General features: G+C 34.7%; 1 protein-coding gene across 1 annotated transcript in view; it reads left to right on the top strand.

The window, feature by feature from the left end:
* The window catches only part of TMEM135 (transmembrane protein 135), a 256954-nt gene that overhangs the window by 50378 nt on the left and 183935 nt on the right, over positions 1-22641 (top strand). The window contains exon 4 of the mRNA XM_065936872.1: positions 8062-8095. Within this exon, the coding sequence (XP_065792944.1) occupies positions 8062-8095 (34 nt within the window). The remainder of the gene's footprint in view (positions 1-8061; positions 8096-22641) is intronic.

Genomic DNA, 22641 nt, shown 5'->3' with positions numbered 1-22641 from the left:
ACATAGCTAGCAAAGTGATTATTGATATAGTTGGATTGATTTCTACCATATTTGTTACTGTTTTTTCTTTGTTGCCTTTGTTCTTTGTTCTGATTTTTATCTTCCAGTCTTATTCTGCCTTTTGTGGTTTTAATTGAACGTTTTATCTATTGGATTGGCAAAAACGTTCATTCAGGTTTTTCTATAAGATGTTACAGTCAAGCTCCTGGAGGTAAGACTCACAGAAGTATGGGGCCCCTTTGAGACCAATACCTGGGGAATTTTTACGTCCCAGACTGTGCCTCCCTCTGTTTATCCTGACTCCCACAGTGAACCTCCTGCTGTATATCGGCTACAGTGCAGATTGGCCTCTTCTGACTCTCCTTCCCTCAGAGGCTTCAGCTTGTGAGTTTGTGCTCTGTTACAGGCTTATTCTCTGTATCTGCTTGCAGTTTCTGCAGTTCAGGGGGCAGCAGTTCACAGTGTGACCTTACTTCTCTTGTGGAAGTTGACTTTTCCGTTTTTTCAGTTTTTTACTTGGTTTTAGGGCTAAGTGATCACTTCCAGGCTCCTTACATGTAAACTGTAAACTGGAAGAAGAATTTTTTTTTTTAAGAATTCCATTTTTATGTATTTATTTCTTTTTAAGTTTTTCCAAAAAGTCAAACTTTTTTTGAAGAGCATCATTTATTTAAACACCATGATAGTACCAAAATAAAATTGTGTTATTGACATTAAAAGCTATAACTCCTTAAGGCATAAAGAGGTTTCCTGGAAGTAGTTTATTTCCTATTCTCCTTTTATATTTGATAGTAAACTGTTTTTTAAGCTTTCTGTTTTTATTTATTTAAGTGAGCTATTGCACTAGTATTTTATTCACAGACACTAGGGATTCATAGAAAATTTGCCCTAGATTATGACTTGTTCTAAATATTAGTTGGAGTGGGTTTACTCTGTTTAGATTAGAATTAGAGGCTGATTAGAATTTGAGGCTTCCCTGGTGGCTCAGACTGTAAAGTGTCTGCTTGCAATGCAGGAGACCTGAGTTCTATCCCTGGGTCAGGAAGATCCCCTGGAGAAGAAAATGGCAACCCACTTCAGTGCTCTTGCCTGAAAAATTGCATGGATGGAGGAGCCTGGTAGGCTACAGTCCATGGGGTCACAAATAGTCAGACTTGACTGAGTGACTTCTCTCTCTCTAGAATTTTAACTTCTTTATGAGTATTATCCCATGGTTTCTGAAGAAAAAATGATCCTTATCTTATTGTTTAGTAGTTGAACTTTTTGTGACAGGTGTTGATTTAGTTCTGTTCTTTATTAGATGATGCAATTAAAAAACCTGGAAATAGCTCTAAGTTCTTATTCTTCTTTTTTTTTAAAGCATTGTGTGTATATATGTACATCAAGCACAAATGGTTTGGGGTCTAATTAAAAACTTTAAAATTAAATTTTATAGTATTGTTCAGAAGCTAGTGACTTACTTTTTAAAATGCAGGTTTAAACAACATTTTTGGCTTTAACAATAAAACATAGAAAAGCAAATCTTTTAGCTTTGTTTCTTTATAAGTTGCATAGTGTATCTTACTTTAAGAAAGTCTAGTCTCTGCTTATCTGGAATTGTGCAAAATTTAACAATGGTCTTACTTGCTTTGAAAACATTTTTTAATTAGCAACAAATTTTTCTTAAGATTTTATTAAACATCAAGATGCTTGAGTAATCTACTCAGATTACTGAGTAGAATCTGGTAGAAAGTTATCTCCCAGACTTTTTAAAACTAAGATATACTATAAAACAACTTATAAAGAAATAAAGCTAAAAAATTTGCTTGTCTATGTTTTATGTAAGTAATTTACAAAGGTTGAAGATAAGTGTATTTTAAAATTATTACATCTAGCCCCAAATGAAACATATTAATATTATAGCATTTAAGGAAGAGGAATTTATAATTATGCCTTTAGTTCCCAAAGAAAGTCAATGATATGTTGTTGGAGGTGGCCAGTAGGCAGCTTGAAGTGTGAGTTTAGATTCAGGAAAAGCATGGTAGTTATATAAATAAAATCGGAGGTTTCCTCCTGTAGGTGATTATTGAAGCTGTTGGAGATTAGAGTCTCAAAGCTCAGAATAGGGAGTCTGAGGTTAGAAGTTGGGAAATAGCAACCTTTAAGGAATCAGTTTTGAACCAGATTTTAAATTAATTGATCAGTTGTTAGTTCATCCTTTTAAAAGTAAGTATCAGTAATATATTAGAAAGGATAGAAGAAAAAGAATGTGGAGGATTAGCAGTTTTTTCCAAATTAGCAAATTGTGATAATTTAAATTTTTTAATCTCTGAAGCTCTATTCAATAATGAAATCTTTAGTAAAGTTATATGCTTTGTACTCAATTGTATAATCACTTTTTAAAAAAAAGCATTTAATGATGTATAAACATACAACATGGTTATATATATACACACATACATATGATGGATGTATATGTGTGTGTGTATATATTTAGGTATAGATATATAAGTGATAATCTAACTATATTCATGAATATGTTTTCATCTATATTGGTTTAAATTTATTTCATCACTTTTTTCTCCCTCTCGCCAACTCATCCATCCTTTTATTCATCCATCCACCCAGCCATCCATCTCTCCATCTTTCTCAGTCTCCTTCCATCTACAGAATTAAACATGCTTTGCCAGCTAGTTCCTAACACCTTCTAAGAGGGCAGCTTACTTAAATCTTAATCGCATCATTATGGTGTTCTGCGAAAGCTTTGAAGTTGTTTCCAGGGTTGCTTAAAAAATTTGTGCCACGAAGAACTGTGATCTTAGTAACTCAGCAGGAAGCTTTGGTAACATCTAGTTTATCCCTAGGTGGGCTGTTAAGAACTAGTCTTCTCTTTCTCTTTCTAGGAAGTCCTTTGTTTGTGGTTCAGAAAGAAGTTGTTCTGATGGATTTTGTTTTGTAGAGTAGTTGTGGGTTTGCTTTGATATTTAGTATTAGTTTAGATAAGTTAAAACTGCAGGGTGCTCAAAGAAGGACATGGATTAAAGTATCAAAATTGGGTATTTATTCTAAGCATATTCATGGTTTAAGTTGTTAAGTTACACTGTTGTAATTATGAAACTCCTAAGCAGATGTGACCAAAAGGAATCAGCTATGTACTATGTGGGTAAAAGAATACCTATAAACTGGCCTGTAAATTCTTGGTATCTTCAGATTTCAGTGTCATGTTCACAGGAAGAAAATGAGATTACCTTGTAGTCTTCTGAAAAGCTTACCTCTCTATTATCCACTGTATACCATAGAATATAATTATGAACTCTTTTTCTGGACTAGAAGTTTGTCTTACCCATTCCTGTACCTTAAAGAAGTATTTTATACTGTTCTGAAATATTTTGACAAATGAAATTCTATTTTATTTTGAAAGACTTTCTGAAGTGATTAAATAAAATCTCTTGGTAAACTTACAGTGTTTAGGAACATTCACTTTGTCTTTCTTTAATCTCTAATTTCTCCTTATCCATTGAACACAGGCATATTTTATATGTATATATAAATATTTAGAAGTTACACTATTCCTACTGTATTCCCTAGTGACCTTAGTTATGAAATGTGTTATATACAGTGTCATTCAGAAGTTTGAGAAAGTTAACTAAAGAATATTTACACCAAAGTTTCCAGAAAATAAAAAAATCATTATTGTCCATCTAATTAGACAAAATAATGTCATTAGAAGATAATCCTTGAAATTTCAGTAGAATGTGAGGATACCTTTTATGCTACTGAGATGTTAAGAAAATTTAATTATTTTAATATTTCCCCATAAGGAATAGTGATGCTCTGATTGCACAGTTCTTAACAACAGTGGTTCTTAATACTTTTTTAGATAGTACCCCTTGATGTACACACCCATTTACATTTTTAATGGAAGTTTAAAAGACTTACCTCCTTTCCCCATCAAAAAAAAAAAAAATAAAGCTTAACTGTGGTTGAAAGAAATACTTAACTAACTTTAGGCTGCTTATTCATCGAGTTTCACCAGTCTTCTAATCTAGTGATTAGATTAGAAGAATGGAAGTATTTGTGTATCAGAGCCTCCTGTGAAGTTTAAAAAGTTATTGTCCTCCTTGGCCCCAGCCCTTCTCTAGGCCCACTTTTTTTCTAACTGACATCTCCCCACCTCCCTGTCACTGTTGTAGCAGTGTTTTAATGTGTAACTTGGTTTCCAGAGAGAATTTACTCACTAGGAAGGGCGTGACTTGTTTGTCTTCAGACTTAGGCTAGATACAGTCAAGTGTTAAATAATAAAATGGTATTTAATCAACTTATCCATTTCCTGTAATACTGACCACCTCTGGAGAAGTGATATAATAAATTACTGTTCTGATATTCTAACCTGCCAAATAAAATACCGTCCTCTCATTCTTGAAGCTGTTAGCTTTGGGTTGGAGCTCAGATAAAGCTGAGGAGGAGGTGATCTTCCTCATTATCTGGAAATGGTGAATTGAAACTTGGGGCTTCCCAGGTGGCTCAGTGGTAAAGAATCTGCCTGCCAGTGCAGGAGATGTGGGTTGGATCCCTGGATCAGGAAGATCCCCTGGAGAAGGAAATGGCAAACGATGCAGTATCCTTGCCTGGGAAATCTCATGGACAGAGGAGCCTGCCGGACTACAGTTTATGGGTCGCAAAGTGTCGGACACGACTGAGCAACTAACAACAACAGATTGAAGCTTGAGACCTAGTCTCAAGCACCCTAATAACAATACATCCTCGGCTTTTTACTGATAGATAGACTGTGTCAAGGCTTTCTTTACCCTCGCTGCGCAGAAGCCTGCTGGGATACCATATTAAACAAATCAGTGAAGTTTAGGACTGAAAGATAACAGTAAAGATTTTCTACTGTAGAAGCAGTACCTTGGAAAGAATGTGAAACTTGAGTCAGAACAACTTGCTTTCTGCTGCCTTCATATTTTTGAATAAACCACTTCTCTGATTCTTGGTTTTTAATAGAGTAAGGATGATAGTGTCTGCTTTATATTTTGTGTAACTGCTGAGAGGATAAAGTCTGATTTCAAAGTATTAATTATACTGTGTAAATTATTAAATTTTATCCAAATGGATCATGTTTTTGCTTGCTAATAAATTAGTGTCATTAGTCAGTTCTCCCTCTGTCTAGTGGTTGTCTTTCGTGGTTATATTTCTACAATATATGTCTATAACGTATTCCTTCTTATATGACTGGATTCCTAGTAACACTTTGCTTAGTAATTCTACCATTTGTTTAGTGTCTGTTAGATGCCAGGTACTGTTGCAGGTCTGTGAAAATTTAATGATTAAACGAGATCATCTTTGCTCAGTAAAGATAAACAGTTATAGATGGAAGCTAGTGATGATTCTAGAGTTGGGTTACTGTTATTATCAGAGACAGAATGAAATTAGTGGAACAAATGTTTTTGAAGATAGCATCATATATTAGTTCACTTCATTGTTGTTGTTCAGTCACTCCCTTGTGTCTGACTCTTTGCGACCCCATGGACTGCAGCACGCTAGGCTTCCTGGTCCTTCACTGTCTCCCGGAGCTTGCTCAAACTCATGTCCATCTCATCGTTGATGCCATCTAACCATCTCATCTTCTGTCATCCCCTTCTCTTCCTGCCTTCAATCTTTCTCAGCATGAGGGTCTTTTCTAATGAATCAGCTCTTCACATTAGGTGGCCAAAGTATTGGAGCTTCAGCTTTATCATCAGTCCTTCCAATGAACATTCAGGACTGATTTCCTTTAGGGTTGACTGATTGGATCTCCTTGCAGTCTAAGGGACTCTCAAGCGTTTTCTCCACCACAGCTCAAAAGCATCGGTTCTTAGGTGCTTAGCCTTCTATAAGTCCAACTGTCACATCCATACATGACTGCTGGAAAAACTGTAGCTTTGACTAGATGAACCTTTGTTGGCAAAGTAATGTCTCTGCTTTTTAACACATTGTCTAGTTTGTTATAGCTTTTCTTCCAAGGAGCAAGCGTCTTTTAATTTCACTCCATAGTGAAATGTATTTTCAGGCATTACCACTGAAATTACAGAAATATCTTTACTTTGGTTTTGTAATGAAGAATACTATTTTTTTGTTCATATGTAATCAGCAATTGATAAGAACAGGTAAATTTCTCGAGAAGCATTTAGCTTTTCCATGTATGTGTGACTCTTAGATGATGATGTTATCCTAATTTTTCTTGATATGATTTATTTAAATTAAGTACTGTTAGAACATCTTTATTTAGAATTTGGTAGGAACTAAAGATTGGTAAGGATTGGTAAGAACAATTTCAATTGGTATGTATAAATCATAGAAAAGAAGACCTAAAAGGGACCTTATAAATCATCTTATCACTGATTTTGAAATTCATTTTTAGAGGAGCAGTGGAATTCTGTTGTTCTGCTAAGGTACATTAGGACCTGCTGAAGAGGGACATTGCTGGGGGCATGGCCCAGTGGCTATGCTTAGGGCGCTGCCTCCTTTCAACCAGGATGGACCCAATGTTATGTTTTATATATTAGTGATAAATGTAAGTTTTTTAAAAATAGTTTTTATATTTAAAAATATAAGTTAGATAACTAGTTCCCTCATTTTAATGACAAAACTAGAGTACCAGAGGAAGTTAACTGGAACCCTGATTTCTTAACTTTGCTGTAGCATTATTCAGTTACATCATACTGCCTCCCTATGGCTTTAGTAAATTGAAAATCCTGTTAAGCCATTTTAAGTGATGAACAATCAAGGTTTTGTATGACTGGATCTGACGTCAAGAAGATTGATGATGTTAATATCAAGATCTAGCATGATATTTAAATGAAAGTGATTTGATATTCTTACTTTTTTATGTTATAAAGTAATTGTTTCTTTGAGTACTAAAAATGTTCATTATTGAAACTCAGATATATTTCTATGATTTTCAGAGTTTATTTGAGCCCTGCCCTGGAGTGCTTTAAGTATTAAAGACTTCTTTATTAGAGAGATGTGCATCATTTATGGTCTCATGTGCAGTGTTCTAAGTTAAAGTTATAAGGGTTTAAAATTGTCCTTATCTTTGAGTTTCTAGGTGAATTCTCTTTAAGTAAGACTGATTATGCATTTAGTAAATATGTAGTTTTTCTATAAAACAAGTGTTCACAGAGCTTTTATTTGTCCTTTGATGTTAAAAAGTTCACTTAGTACCTGACTTTTCACTTAACAATGAAATTAAAGCAAGGTGATTTAGTGTGATTTGTAACAATGTCTAATGAACAGTTGCGTTATGTGTAAAATGATAGAAGACCTGATTTTTTAACAATAAATTTGCATTTAGTTGCAATTGTTATGGCCTTGACTTCTTGGCAAGATGAATTTGCTAGGATTCTTCATTAAGTTTAGAATTCTGTAACATAAAGGTAAACTAATAGCAAATTGTACCTCTCTTCCTAGTAATAAATAATAAAGTCAGTAATTTTAAAAATTGAGATGTAATTGACATGTATTTACCACTGTGTTAGTTTATTATGTTAGATATATGATCTTTACAATAGGTCTAATTAGCAATTACTAGTCAATAGTAATTTTTTTTTTTTTTTAGGAAATGTTAGAGCTTTGAGTTTATGTTTCTAATTCTTTGAAGATTTTGGCTGTGCTGGGTTTTTGTTGCAGCGTGTGGGCTCTCTAGCTGTGGCGTGTGGGCTCAGTAGTCATGGTGTGTGGGCTCAGTTGCCCTGCAGCAGGTGGGACGTTAGTCCCCTGACCAGGGATGGAACCCACGTTGCCCGTGTTGGAAGATGGATTCTACCAGTAGACTACCAGAGAAGTCCCAGGCAATAGTAATTTTAAAGAATTTTAATTAACAAGCACTAAACAGAATATTTAATGACTGCCAAACAGAATGACTTGTAGAATTGATTTATACAGCCAACTACTACAGTGCTAACAGCTTAATTCTGCATAATATACTCCTTTCCCACCACTCCTGATAATTGGTTTGGTCCATTTCTAAAAAAAATGGTGAAGTGATTATTAAGTCAAATTTGTGTTTAGTCTCACTCTCTCTCTTCTTAAAATTATTTGCAGGAGAGGGCTGCTCACAATTTATATGGCCAACTTGGTAAGTAAATTTTTTTTTTTTTGCTTTTGAGGTTTACCCATGCCCCCCTTTTTTTTTTAACCTTTTTTGTTTTTTGAATAAAATTTCCTTAAAAAAAGGAAACGTATTTAAATTTGAGAATGTTGTCTGTCTTTGTTTTAAAGGATAGACTTAAATGTTTAAAATAGCTTTGATGCTCTCTGGTTTATTCCTATTAAATTATATGACTGAATTGTACTTATTTCAGGAGGATAATTGATTCACTGCCCTGTGTTCTTCATGATTCTTTTTTCTTTTAAGCTTAGGTCTTCATATTTGGTAGTGTGCATATCTATATCTGTATCCTTTCTCTATGTATCTTTAATTTCATTTCATACTCTGCTTCTATTGCTAACTTCTTATGGGAAGAATGATTTAAGGATAAGCTTTTATGATGTGCAGTTTTCCTGGGTTTCAAAATAGCATCGATTCTATTTTTGAATACTGAATATATTTAATAATATGATAGTCTAGGCTTCTAAAAAATTTCTTAAGTTTTTAGAATTGAAATTAATGTTGTATTAATACTCTTTCCAGTAGATATATATTCAGGTTATATGAATTTCATTGTCAAGCTCATATTTTAAAAGCATATGTGTATTAAAAGCTTTTAAAGTTGTTTTACAGAAATTGTAGGCAACATTGAAAAATTCAACTAAGGAAAGATAAATAATTATTTGTTTACCTAAGGATAGGTTTTTGAGTTCTGTAACAGAGGAGACTGTAGTTCAGGGTTGCATTTAGCAACTTATTTCAGTTTTGAAATATTTGATTTTTGCTCTGTGTAAGTTACTGTGCTATGTGCTAGAAGGCAAGATGAAGACAGTCTTTGTGTTTATGGGGTTTGCTGTCTAGTGGAAAAGTCACAGTAGAAATAATAATGTTTGAAAAGGACTGAAAGATGAATTACAGGGTGCTATGGAGACCATAATAGCAGCACTAAACTGTTCTAGGTGCTGCTTTCCTTTCTTATTTTGTAAAGAGCTTAAAAATACTGCATCTGCATACCCGGAATGGATTTGAGTTTTAATTCGTTTGTTTTCCTTTTAGTTGTGAACATGCTTTTTTATATGCTCACATGGTCATACTTTAATACCCAAATACTATATGTATTTATATACTTTTCTTAAATTCTAAGTAAATTTCCACAAACTTTTTGTGTTCCCTGGTTTAGACTAGAAATTACTGGAGAGAAGATATTTGATTTTGATTAATATATAATCAATGATATTGATATAATCAATATTGGAAGATGCCCTAAAAATACTGTTTTTTTAAGATTAACTTTTTATTTTGAAATAATCATAGATTCCTATACAGTTGTAAGAAATAATAGATCTCATGTACTCTCTACATAGTTTCCCTTAATAGTAGTATCTTACAAAACTATAGTAGATCAAAAGTAGGATATTTGCATTGATATTTATTATAGTCAAGATAGAGAATATTTTCTTCATGTTGCTGTTTTGTAGCTACATTTATTGGGTTGGCTAAAAAGTTTGAGTTTTTCCTAAAATGTTACAGAAAAACCTGAACAAACTTTTTGGCCAACCCAGTACTTACCTCTGACCTTTCCCTCCTATTGCCCAACCTCTGGTAACCACTGATTTATTCTTTATCTCTATAATTCTTTGGTTTCTATAGTCATTTCAGGAATGTTTTATAAATAGAATTATATTTATAAAAATATACAAAAAATATACAAAAAAATTACATATTTTTTGTCATTAGCCGTTTTCTGGAGATTGATTCAAGTTGTTGGGCATACCAGTAGTTCATTCCTTTTTATTGCCGAGTAAGTATACCATGGTATGGATGTTCTAGTTTATTTAACGGTTCACCTATTGAAGAACATCTGGCTTGCTTCCACATTTTGGCTATTACAAATAAAGATGCTATAAATATTCACATGCAAGTTTATGTGTAAACAGGAGTTCTTATTCCTCTGGGATAAACGCCCTGGAATGCAGTTGCCAGGTTGTATGGTAGTTGAATAGTTAGATTTTAAAGAAACTGATAAACTGTTTTCCAGAGGGGCTGTACTATGTTGTTTTGATAGCATTTGCAATCTAGAATAAACATTTGAATCTCTAGTTCTTTCTAAATGTGAAACTTTTTGTGTGTGGGGAATAACATTTGTCTGTTAAGTAGATTTGTACCTATTATGTCTAGATTAATAAATTTCAGTATTAGAAAAGCTTTTCAGAAAGTGCAAAATATAGATTGGTCTTTTATCTTTTGTCAGCCAAGGTCTGTAATTTAAAAATTTAATGAGATCAAAGCCTCACACATGGACTTTTGATGACGTGTTCAAAGAAATTTGTACATGATATATTTGGGATACTAATGATAGTCTTAGTATCTTCATCCTCTTTCATCTTCATTTCCCCTTCCTCTAAATAGAGCCTTTTATTTATACTATTGCTGTGTAACTATTATTTAAGTAAGAGGGTGATTAGTGTGGAATAGATAAGAAATATTTTCAGAGCCTGAATTTATCCCTAAGAAATAACTAAGTTCTAGAACTCTATTATATTGCTCACTAGACTGAGTTGAGATTGTTGGCTTATTTTAACATCAATGACAAAATTTCTAAATGTTGGTACCTTTTATTTTAAGAAAGTTATTAATTGTTAGGTATGTGTTTCTGAATTAGAAAGTAGAGAAAAACACAAAAAAGAAAGTAAAAGTTATCTGTAGTTTCACCATGTAGTAATTGCTAACATTTTAGTGTTTGTTATTTTATCCCCTTCCCTTTCTTCCAATGTCCCTACATAAATAGATGCACATTCACATTACACAATATATACCCAATAAAAAATTGGGGGTGTATTGTTATGTGACGTCTTTTGTCACTATGCCATATGGTATTGGTGGCTCATAGTATTAAGTAACCATTCTCTGGAGAGCGTCATCGTACCTTTTCACCTAACTCTTGGCTATACTCTCATTACACTGAGTTGGTTTTGTACATATACACATATACCCACAAAAATGTTGGGTGACAATAAATTACTGTTTGATTAGTAATAATATCATTTTGTTAGTTTTGGCTGTGACAGTTATCCATTCCTTAATTATTTTGACCGGAAAATTTCAAAGACGTTGCCATGCCTTTGAATGAATATCTGAGAAAAATATGGAAAACTGGCTTCATGTTATCTTTGTCATCTTTGTCTTTATTTTTATCAATGAACATATATTGCAAAGCACTTTTCCTGTGTATTTGGACAGAAGTATAAGTCACTAAGGTCTTCCCTGGTAGCTCAGTGGTAAAGAATCTGCCTGCCAATGCTGGAGATGCAGGTTCGATCCCTGGGTTAGGAAGATCCCCTGGAGAAGGAAATGGCAACCCATTCCAGTATTCTTGCCTAGGACATTCCATGAACAGAGGAGCCTGGAGGACTATAGTCCATGGGATTGCAAAAGGGGCAGACACGATACAGTGACTAAACAAATACCAAAAAATACATAAGTCATTATTCTGCTCTTGAAAATAGTTTAGTTGAGGCAGTAAGGTTTATCTAGATCTGGATTTAAAATGTTAATGTATTGCTCTATTTAAAATGGATAAACAACAAGGGCCTGCTGTATATCACATGGAACTCTGCTCAATGTTATGTGGCAGCCTGGATGGGAGAGGAATTTGGGGGAGAATGGACGCATGTATATATGTGGCTGAATCCCTTCCCTGTTTGCCTGAAACTATCACAACATTGTTTGTTAATTGGCTAGACCCCAATACAAAATAAAACGTTTTTAAAAAAAAGAACTGGGATTGACCTGCAAGCTGTAAAAAAATAATTAAAATGATAGTTTATTCATCGTCAACTATGTGGTTAGACAGTACGGTTTTAAGAACTTTAGGAAAGGGAGTTAGCTTTGTGCTGGGGAAATGAGAAGGTTTTATTTTACTTTTTTTAAAGTTTATAGTTTATGGGTAGTCTGCCTGGCAGCTCTGTAGTGGAGCTAATGGTGACCTCCTCCAAGAGGACTTAGCCACATGCCTCGCCTCCCAGGTCTGCGGCGGCCAGAGCCCCTGTCCCTGTGACAGGGTCCTGGTAACCACAGGTAGCCACGATGGTGTGATCACTCGCTTAGAGCCAGGCGTCTTGGATTGTGAAGTCAGGTGGGCCTTAGGAAGCATCACTACAAACAAAGCTAGTGGAGGGGATGGAATTCCAGCTGAGCTATTTCAAATTCTAAAAGATGATGCTGTGAAAATGCTGCACTCAATATGCTAGCAAATTTGGAAAACTCAGCAGTGGCTACAGGGCTAGAAAAGGTCAGTTTTCATTCCAGTCGCAAAGAAGGGCTATGCCAAAGAATGTTCAGACTAACACGCAATTGCACTCATTTCACATGCTAACAAAGTAATGCTCAAAATTCTCCAACTTAGACTTCAATAGTATGTGAACTGAGAACTCCCAGTTGTTCAAGCTGGATTTAGAAAAGGCGGAAGAACCAGACATCAAATTACCAGCATCAGTTGGATCATAGAAAAAGCAAGAGAATCCCAGAAAAATATCTACTTCTGCTTCATTGGCTATGCTAAAGCCTTTGACTGTGTGGATCACAACATATTGTGGAAAATTCTTGGAGATGGGATTACCAGACCACCTTACCTGCCTCCTGACAAACCTGTAAGAAGATCAAGAAGGAACAGTTAGAACCAGACATGGAACAACAGATTGGTTCCAGATTGGGAAAGGAGTATGTCAAGGCTGTATATTGCACCCTGCTTAATTAACTTATATGCAGAGTATATCACATGAAATGCCAGGCAGGATGAAACACAAGTTGGAATCAAGGTTGCTGAGAGAAATATCAATAACCTCAGATATGCAGACGACACCACTCTTATGGCAGAAAGTGAATAATAACTAAAGAGCCTCTTGAAGGTGAAAGAAGAGAGTGAAAAAAGCTGGCTTAAAACTCAACATTCAAAAAAACTAAGATCATGGCATCCAGTCCCATCACTTCATGGCAAATAGATGGGAAACAATGGAAACAGTGACAGACTTTATTTTCTTGGGCTCCAAAATCACTGCAGATGGTGACTCAAGCCACAAAATTAAAAGACACTTGCTCCTTGGAAGAAAAGCTATGACCAACTTAGACAGCATATTAAAAAGCAGAGACATTACTTTGCTGACAAAGGTCCATCTAGTCAGAGCTATAATTTTTCCAGCAGTCATGTATGGATGTGAAAGTTGGACCATATAGAAAGCTGAGCACTGAAGAATTGATGCTTTTGAACTGTGGTATTGGAGAAGACTCTTGAGAGTCCTTTGGACTGCAAGGAGATCCAAACAGTCAATCCTAAAGGAAATCAACCCTGAACATTCATTGGAAGGACTGATGCTGAAGCTGAAACTCCAATACTTTGGCCACCTGATGCGAAGAGCCAACTTATTAGAAAAGACCCTGATGCTGGGAAAGATTGAAGGCAGGAGGAGAAGGGGACAACAGAGGACAAGATGATTGGATGGCATCACCGACTCAATGGACATGTGTTTGAGCAAGCTCCAGGAGATGGTGGAGGACAGAGAGGCCTGGCATGCTGCAGTCCATGGGGTCGCAAAGAGTTGGACATTATTGAGCAACTGAACAACAACAACAACATTTTATGTTATTTATTTGGCTGCAGTAGGTCTTTGTTGCTGCATGTGAGATCTAGCTCCCTGACTAGAGATTGAACCCGAGCACCCTAGGAGCCTGGAGTCCTAGCCACTGGACCTCCAGGAAAGTCCCCAAGAAGGTTTTATGAATTGCATGGGAGCTGAATATTGAAGAAAGGAGAGGAATTGGAGGTAGCTGTATCTTCAAGACGTGTCACTGGTGATCATAAGACAAAATTCTTGCCTTTCCAAGGATTGCTAAATTGAGGTCAAAATTTAGGAACAAAGGAAAAAGAATAAGCAACATTTGTTGAGTTTCTACTGTTAGACATAATTGGTAAAATTGGGGCTACCCAAATAAACAAGGTATAGTTCCTGATTCTGAGGACCTTATACTTTACTAGGGGAGAGATGTAAAACCTCATCTTTGTTTTTTAGTATTGATAGTTGTCTCGAAGCAGAAAACAGTACAGTGTTTAAACTGTGTAGCTGTGAATATAAGTCTTACTAGTTGTGTTTATGAACTGTGTTATGTTAATTGTTGTAGGGAGCGGGTGAAGAACTATATATTCTAAATAAGGGACATCTCTATTAATGCTTTTGCTTTTATAAAGAGATATTCTATTGGACTGTTCTTATTATTTGTAATATCTGTCAGTAAGCCCGGATAATTCTCAGTTATTGAACCTAAGTGATTTGTACCTTAGCTATAAATGTCATAAATTATAATTTAACTAACAGTTTTAAAAATTATGAAGTCTTACAGTTTAATGCAGTTTAATTAATACCCATGTGAAAGTCTTTAAGTTCTATGTTAGAAAATTTTGGAAAGAAAAATGTAAAATTTTAAAAATTGTATAGTTTTTTCTACTAGGTTTTTAGAGTTGATAGAGAATTAGTTGTTAAAGGGCAGGTGTATAGAGGATATACAAAAAAGAATTGAATATATTCTCTGGCTCTTGCCCAAGATATGTCTATAAAATGATGGAAGTGTTTTTGTGAAGGTAATATGCCAGAACCAATTATGCAACAAGAACACCAGCTGCTCGGATTCAGCTTTGTTACAGTTTGATTTAAAAGAGAACGCATAAAAGTTAGCATTTACATGAGTTCCTTTTATTACATTGGTTGTGATGATGACTGAGGATTCCAGTTTTTCAAAACTTATAATTTGCTGCTAACAGTTATTTAGGGTGTGACGTCAAGAATAGTTCATTTCTGTTTTGTTTAACTATAATTTATGACGTTTACCAATCTTTCTGTGTAAGTCTTTTGAAAGCTTCTCCCTGCAATTTCCTTTGTGCCACCAAGCATTCAGCAATGCATACATTTTAAAATTGTAAACATATATCTACAGGCTTGTCTCTAGCACTTGTTTTTTAATTTTAAACATGCAGTGTCTTTGATTAAAACATCTGTATTTGATTTTTCAAACATACGGTTTGAAAATGTTGACTCATATGTTTTCTTGTAAGGCTACTTCAATTTAATTAGATTCAGCAGGTATTTATTATGTATCAGCTATGCTAGGCACGTGAGGATACAAAAGAAATACAAAGTGGATTGTAAACTAGTTGGAGAAATTTGATAGATGAACATGAAAAAAAAGTAAACTGAAAGTATTAAATTCAAAAAGCAATTATAAATACTCTTTCAAATTGCTCCCCTAAGCCTTCCTTTTGTATCAAAAGACATCAACCATCCATCTAGTTGCTTAGGCCAGAAACTTATGCGTTATAACTCTTTTCTTCATCTTATACTCTTGGTCCAGTACTTTGCAAAATCTTATTCTCCTTAGAAAATATACCCTGCATCTTACAATGACTCATTCCCTACACAGTTATAACTGGAGTCTGAGCCTAAACTCTCTCACCTCAGCTGCCTGAATAGCCTCATTCGTTTACATCTTCCCACTCCTGTCTTCTTATACAGTCTGTTTTCCACATAGCAGTTAGAGTCATTGGAAATACAAATTAGAGCTTCTTGATCTTAAAACTCAGAAAAACCTTCCCTTCCCGCTTCTCACTGCAGCCTGTGTACAGTACAAACACCTCACAAAGCTGGCATCTCTCTGACTTTATCTGCTCTTGTTCTTTACACCGGATTGTTTTTGTCCGTAGAGTATTCAGTGCTTGTTAGTCCTTTATCGCTGTAGCACTTTGGGGGGACAGGAGTGGGGGCTTGGAAATCTATTTCCCTAAAGTTTTCTTGGCTAGCATCTTCTCCTTGTATGCTTCTTAACCTATTGTTACATCCTGAAAGAGTCTTTACTGTTACGGTTAAAGCAGCTTCCCCTCACCTCTCTAACTTGAAACCTTTTTTTTTTCATGGCTCTTATGAGTAAATGAAATTTAAAAATTTAAAATTTAGAAATTTTCTTATTTGTTTGCTTCATTTTCCCCGCATGATATATAGCTGCTTAGCAGCAAGAATTCCTGCTTGTTCACTGACATCCCTCGTGCCTACAGTGTTTAGAATATAATATGTGCTCAATGAATAGTTATTGAATGGATGGAGATTGGGAGCAAATAGTCTAGAAAATGGCAAAGATGAGAGAGAATGACCCTTTTCTTCTAAGGTGGTGAACTTATTAATAATACCTATTCTTCTTCTTTCCTTGCTCCCTTCCGTTAACTTTGAGACCCAAGTTCTTTAAGCCAACCAAATGACCTTGTTTTTTCAAAGGAAGGTAAACAAAAGAGTAAGTAGATCTGTTCTCAACTGAGCTCCTGAGCTAGTAGATTCCTTTGTTGGATGGTTTCTTATGAGTATCAGAATTAGGGATGATATTTTCCTCTCTATTCTTACTCTGATTTTTTAAATCACATTGAAGAAAGTGCTTTTGGTGCCCAGTATAACATTTGGGCCATCTTGAGCTCTTATCTTCGTTTGGTAGAAGATGAGATACTTTGCTATCCAAGGTGAATAGATTCTTGAAAGTTGTCATGGCCCACTGGATCAGAAAGGCAGACATAGAGGAGGACTTGTGAGCATGAAAAGGGGAATTACTAGGGACTCCCTCTTATTTTCTTTTATTGAGCAATTTAATGCGGTGTTAGATCCCTTGGAGGAGGGCCTGGTAACCCACTGCGGCATTCTTGCCTGGAGCACCCTATGGACGGGGGAGCCTGGTGGACTCTGGTCGATAGGGTTGCAAAGAGCCAGACGTGACTGAAGTGACTTAGCATGCACGCATTTGCAGGTCTATCCATATTGTTGTATTCACTTTGACTTGACTCTGTGCTTTTGAGACCAGTGTGTGTTCCTTTATGTCCTTCCAGTGTATTGCTCTGACTGCTACGAAGTGTGCCAGAATGTTCATCCCTGGATCCTCTGTATACGCCTTGTAATAGCTTTATTGCGATGTAAATCACATACCACAAACGAGAATTGTGCACCATTAACACCATCTGGTTCATCTAGTGCATTTTACTTGTTCATTCTTCCAGTGATGGACATCCAGATTACTTCCAACTCCTCAGTGTCACAGTCAATATGGTGATAACAATCTTTGTACATGACTGTTTTATGAATTTCTCTGGATGTGTGTGGATAAAAGCTGAGAAGATGTATATTTAGATTCGATACTTTCTGCTAAAAGGACAGAGTGGCTTGGAATGTGAGAAAATATCATATTCTGGTAGTTCATTTGAACATAGGTTTGTTGGTACTTTAGGAGAGAATTTTGTCATGTGTTTCTTTGTCCTGTATTTCTATTTGAATAATTTGATAATTCATCCTAGAGTTTTTGGGGTTGGAGGTTGACATTGAGTCTAGTAGGTATTCTGCTCCAAGTGGCTTGAAGGACCACTACAGGATCAATTAGGCCAAAGGAAAAAAGGGTGCCATTTTTCTTTAGGCATGAGATTTCATCACAACTAGTCTTTATATACCTAGTTAAATACACTGTTTGCCTTGTGAAGGCAATATGTGCTTCAGTTTTCCTTGCAGGTGGTGGTACATACAAAGTAAAGACTTTTTCAGACATAGAAAAGCTGAAAGAATTCATCACCAGCAGACTTGTACTAGAGGAAATGTTAAAGTTTGTCACGAAGTTTTCAGGAAAATAATAGTAGTTGGAAATCTAGATCTACACAGAGAAATGAAGAGCACTGAAAATAGTAACTATCAATACCTTGGTAGATATAAAAGATACTTTTCTTATATATCTCCCTTTAAAAGTGTAATTGATTGCAAAAATAACAGTGTAGTTTGTGAGGGTTATACATAAAAGTAGTGTTTAACAACATTAATACAGAGTTCAAGAGGGAAGAAATGGAAATGTAATGACAGATTTTTATACCATGTGGGACATTGTATAAATCACTTGAAGGTATGTGTATTATAAACCTCAGATCTACTCAACTATATGTAACCTACAAGAAGTCACTTTAAAAGTAAAGGGATAAATAAATTTAAAATGGGTTAAAAGTAAAAGTTTTGATAAGAGATATATTATGCTCACTCTGATTAGAAGTAAGAGAAGGAAATGGCAACCCACTCCAGTGTTCTTGCCTGGAGAACCCCAGGGACGGGGCAGCCTGGTGGGCTGCCGTCTATGGGGTCGCACAGAGTTGGACACGACTGCAGCGATTTAGCAGCAGCAGCAGCATCAGAGTGGCTGTAATAACAGTGGTCCTAGTGGTAAAGAACCTGCTTTCCAGTGCAGGAGATGTAAGAGACGCGAGTTTGATCCCTGGGTCAGGAAGATCCCCTATAGAAGGCAAGGCAACCCACTCCAGTATTCATGCCTGGAGAACCCCAGGGACAGAGGAGCCTGGAGGGCTACAGTCCATAGGATTGCAAAGAGTTGAACATGGCTGAAGGGACTTAGCACGTGCTCATGCCTGGTAGCTTTCAAAGCAGAGCATATTACCAGAGAGAAAGAGGGTAATTTCATAACAGTAAAAGGATAAATGAATTAAGAAGATGCAATATTCCTAAATGTTTATGCATTTAATAAGAGAGCTTCAAAATAAATAAAGCAAAAACTGACAGAACTGCAATGAGAAATAAACAACATCCTTGATATAGAATGTAAAAAGGAAATCATGAAGAATATAGAAGCCTTTAGTAACCCTATTAACTAATCTGACATTGTCAACGTTTATAGATCATTCTATACATCAGTATGGAGTGAAAATTATTTTCAAGTATCATCAAAATTTACCATATTCTGTGCTACAAAACAAATCTCAAATGATTTAAGCCATACAATTTATTGTTTGGTGTCAATGAAATTAAATTAGAACCAGTAACCAAAAGATATCTAGAAAATCCCCAAATATTTGAAAATATAAGAAGATATCAAAAGTAAAGTAGAAAGTGTTTTGAGTTAAATGAAAAAACAAACATATCAAAATTGGTAAGATATTGACTGCCTACTTAGAGGGACATTTATAACACAAAATACCTGTTTAGAAAAAAATTTAAAAAAGATCTTAAGTCAGTGATTTCAGTTTCAACCTCAGGAAACTAGAAAAAGAAGAGCAGTTAAACCTAAAGTAAGCATAAGTAAAGAAGTAGTAAATATTAGAGTGGAAATAAGTGGAAAAAAAATTAAAACCAAACAATAAACATAATTTTAGCTAGTTCTTTGAGAAAATGAATAAAATTAACAAACCTTTAAGTCAGATTGATGAGAAAAAAGGAGAAAAGATACATATTACCAGCATCAGGAATGAGAGAGGTGACTCCATTATAGATTATACAGGTGATACTGAGTTGGCCAAAACATTTGTTTGGGTTTTTCCATAGAATCTTACAGAAAAAGCCGAACGGACTTTTCAGCCAACCAATTAAAGTATAGTCTTGGTAATTGAATAAGTTTATATCCATATATTTGTCAACTTAGGTGAAGAGGTTATATTCTTTAAAGATTGTTACTGTTGTCCAGTTAAATTGCGTCCGACTCTTTGTGACCTCGTGGACTCTAGCACGCCAGGCTCCTCTGTCCTTCACTATCTTCTGGAGTTTGCTCAAACTCATGTCCATTGAGTCAGTGATGTTATCTAATTGTCTCATTCTCTGCTGCCTCCTTCTCTTTTGTATCTTAATAGATATAAACCACCAAAACTCACTCAAAAAGAAATATATAAACTGATCAACCCTATATTTATTGAAGAAATTGGATTCGTAATTTAAAACCTTTTCCCAAAGAAAATTCCAAGCCTGGGTAACTTCCCTGGTGAGTTTTAATAAATATTTCAAGAAGACATGATACCAGTTCTACTTATTCCACTCACACTGCATCAGAAGGTTGAAGAGAAGCAATCACTTCAGGATCCATTCTCTGAGGCAAGCATAATTTTGATACCAAAGCAAGACAAAGACACTACAAGAAAATGGAAACAATGGACTCAGAATCCTCATGAATTTAGATACAGTATTCTTAACAAAATTTTAGCAAATCAATCCAATAATGCCATGTTCAAGTGAGGTTTAGCCTAGGAATTCAAATTTAGCTTAACATTCAGAAGTCAACTAACATAATGGACTTATTAACATACTTAGAAAAATCATCTTAATAGAGTCAGAATAAACTTTTGAAAAAATTCAGAAACTTTTGACAAAAAGTTCTCATAAAACTAGATCAGCAGGAGTGATTTCATACCCCAGGAGTAATTGATATTGGCAAGATATGGAAATAGTCTTGATTCTCAGGACTGAGTGCTGCTGGCACTCATCAGTTTGAATCCTGGTTTACTACTTACTAGCTTTTTCTCAGTTTCCTCCTCTGTCAAATGGAATAATTAATACATTATTTTTTTGTGATTATTATGAAGATTAATTAATGTCATCCAAGAGAAATCAGTCAGTTCAGTTCAGTCAAGGAATAAGAATAACATTTCTTTACTGTGATAATTACTCTAATAAATGAGAAAAGATACATAATTCATAGAAATATTTGTTTGCACATAGAGTTTAAGATGTGAGTGTATCTATATCTATATGTATTATGATAAAATCGATAACTAATTACCATTATTGCTTAGGTCTGGTCTGGGAGAGTGTGACATCACCACATCAATTATAGAAACATTTTAAAATTATAGACATTGTTCCAAAGAGGAAGTAATATTTGGGTTATTAACATTGCATAGTCACTTTCATAATGTGTGATTAGTTTCCCAGAATGCTTTGCCTGAAAGCTGATTTGAAGATAGGTTCTGGGACCCAACCTGCCACAGTCACCTTGTTTACTTGAACCTAGCTATTCACTTTTCCAGTTCTGTCTTCTTTTACTAAATCCAGACTGTGCAAGTCCTTGTTAATAAAGTCTGGAAACATAGTTGTCCTTAACATGGCTACAGAGTACATGTAGATCTGTACCAGGCAGTGATGCTCCCAGCAGCAAGAAGACAGAGGAAATGCTTATTTTTGTCCTTCTTTCTGCTTTCCTTGGATAAGCCAAGAGCTGTTTATTGAGGGCATGTGTGTGTGTGTGTAGGGCATGAATTTAAAGGGAAATTATGAATGAAGTTTAATTTTTTTTTGCCTTTCAGATATTTAATATATGAGTTTACAGTTTTTGATTTCTTTTTTTTTTTTTTTTTTTAACTAAAATAAGCTTTTCATTGTCTGGAATTTTGTCTTCTATGTCTGTCTTTAAAATTTCTTGCAGGAATAACCGGAATGCTTTGTATTCAGTGAATAATACCTCCATGCTGCTGCATGTTTATCTAATGCCTATATAAATACTTTTCACATACCTTTTTGCATTTAACATACCAAAGCCACCCAGTTAAATAGGCATGATAGCTTTTACTATACCATTTATAGATTATGAAAACAGCATGGAAGGTTATATGACTTCTAATCTCATATTGATGATATATAATAAGGTAATATTACAACCTCAGGTTTTAACTGGGATTATTAGTGCTTTTTCTAGGCTACTGTATTCTACCTGAAAAGTGTTGGTTGATGACTTTTTAGAACCTAGACTTTTTTAATGATATTAAAAATAATCCTTAAATGTGGCAACAGTTGCAGTACAGAGCATGATTGTTTTCATTTATGGTCTTTTAATTAAGGTTAAATCTGGAGGTCTGGAATGTAATGGCAGTATTTAAAAAAATTTAGCACTGCTGTGACAGCTTTAGACAGTAGCTTGGGATATTAACTCAATACACTTCTGTGTTAAATCATTTTATGTCACTTTGGTCAGGAAGGTAAGCATTAATTGTATTTCTAGGAGTTAAATTATTCAAGTGTGCTGTATTTTAAAGTCAAAGGAAAAATAAATTACTTATTTATATTCATTTAGCCAACAATTTAAGTTTTGAAAAAGCTTCTTTTAGTGCTTTACTAAATTTTGTAGCTCCTTGGTCATCTGTCAGTATTCTACTGGGTTTTTATGATATTTATGTATTTTTATTTTGTATTTTGGTATTCAAAAGTATGATCTAGTGTAATCTAATTAATATTTGGTAGTTTTTAAAACAGAAGCAAAGAGCAATGACTTTTGTAGTCTGGCATTTATCATGTTCATTCTTATTGTGAGATACAAATGTAGTTACAAAGCTAAATATCACCTTTTCATCATCTAAACAAAATCATTAAAATATTTGTCACCCTTAAAATAAAAAGGTAAGAGGTAAAAGTATACTAATTAAGGGCTTAAATACCTTAATTAAAAATAATGCATTATATGTTAAAAATTTTTTTGGAGGAAAAGATGTAGATTCTGTATCATTTGTTAAATTATATGACTGGCATGTGATAAAAAGGGGTCTATGATTTTTTTTTTCTACCAGTTAATCTTGTACTGTTTAGTGATATTTCTTAGCAACTTTCATAAACATAGCATGAGATTAAACTAACAATTAGTTGTATTGCTTATCAGAAATAATACATTATTTGAGAAATTACATTTAGATGTATCCTACATTGTATGGGTTCTCA

This window comes from Muntiacus reevesi, chromosome 5, assembly GCF_963930625.1.
Source record: "Muntiacus reevesi chromosome 5, mMunRee1.1, whole genome shotgun sequence".
NCBI lineage: Eukaryota > Metazoa > Chordata > Mammalia > Artiodactyla > Cervidae > Muntiacus > Muntiacus reevesi.
The sequence above is the reverse complement of the archived record's forward strand: the minus strand, read 5'-3'. Positions and strand labels throughout refer to the sequence as shown.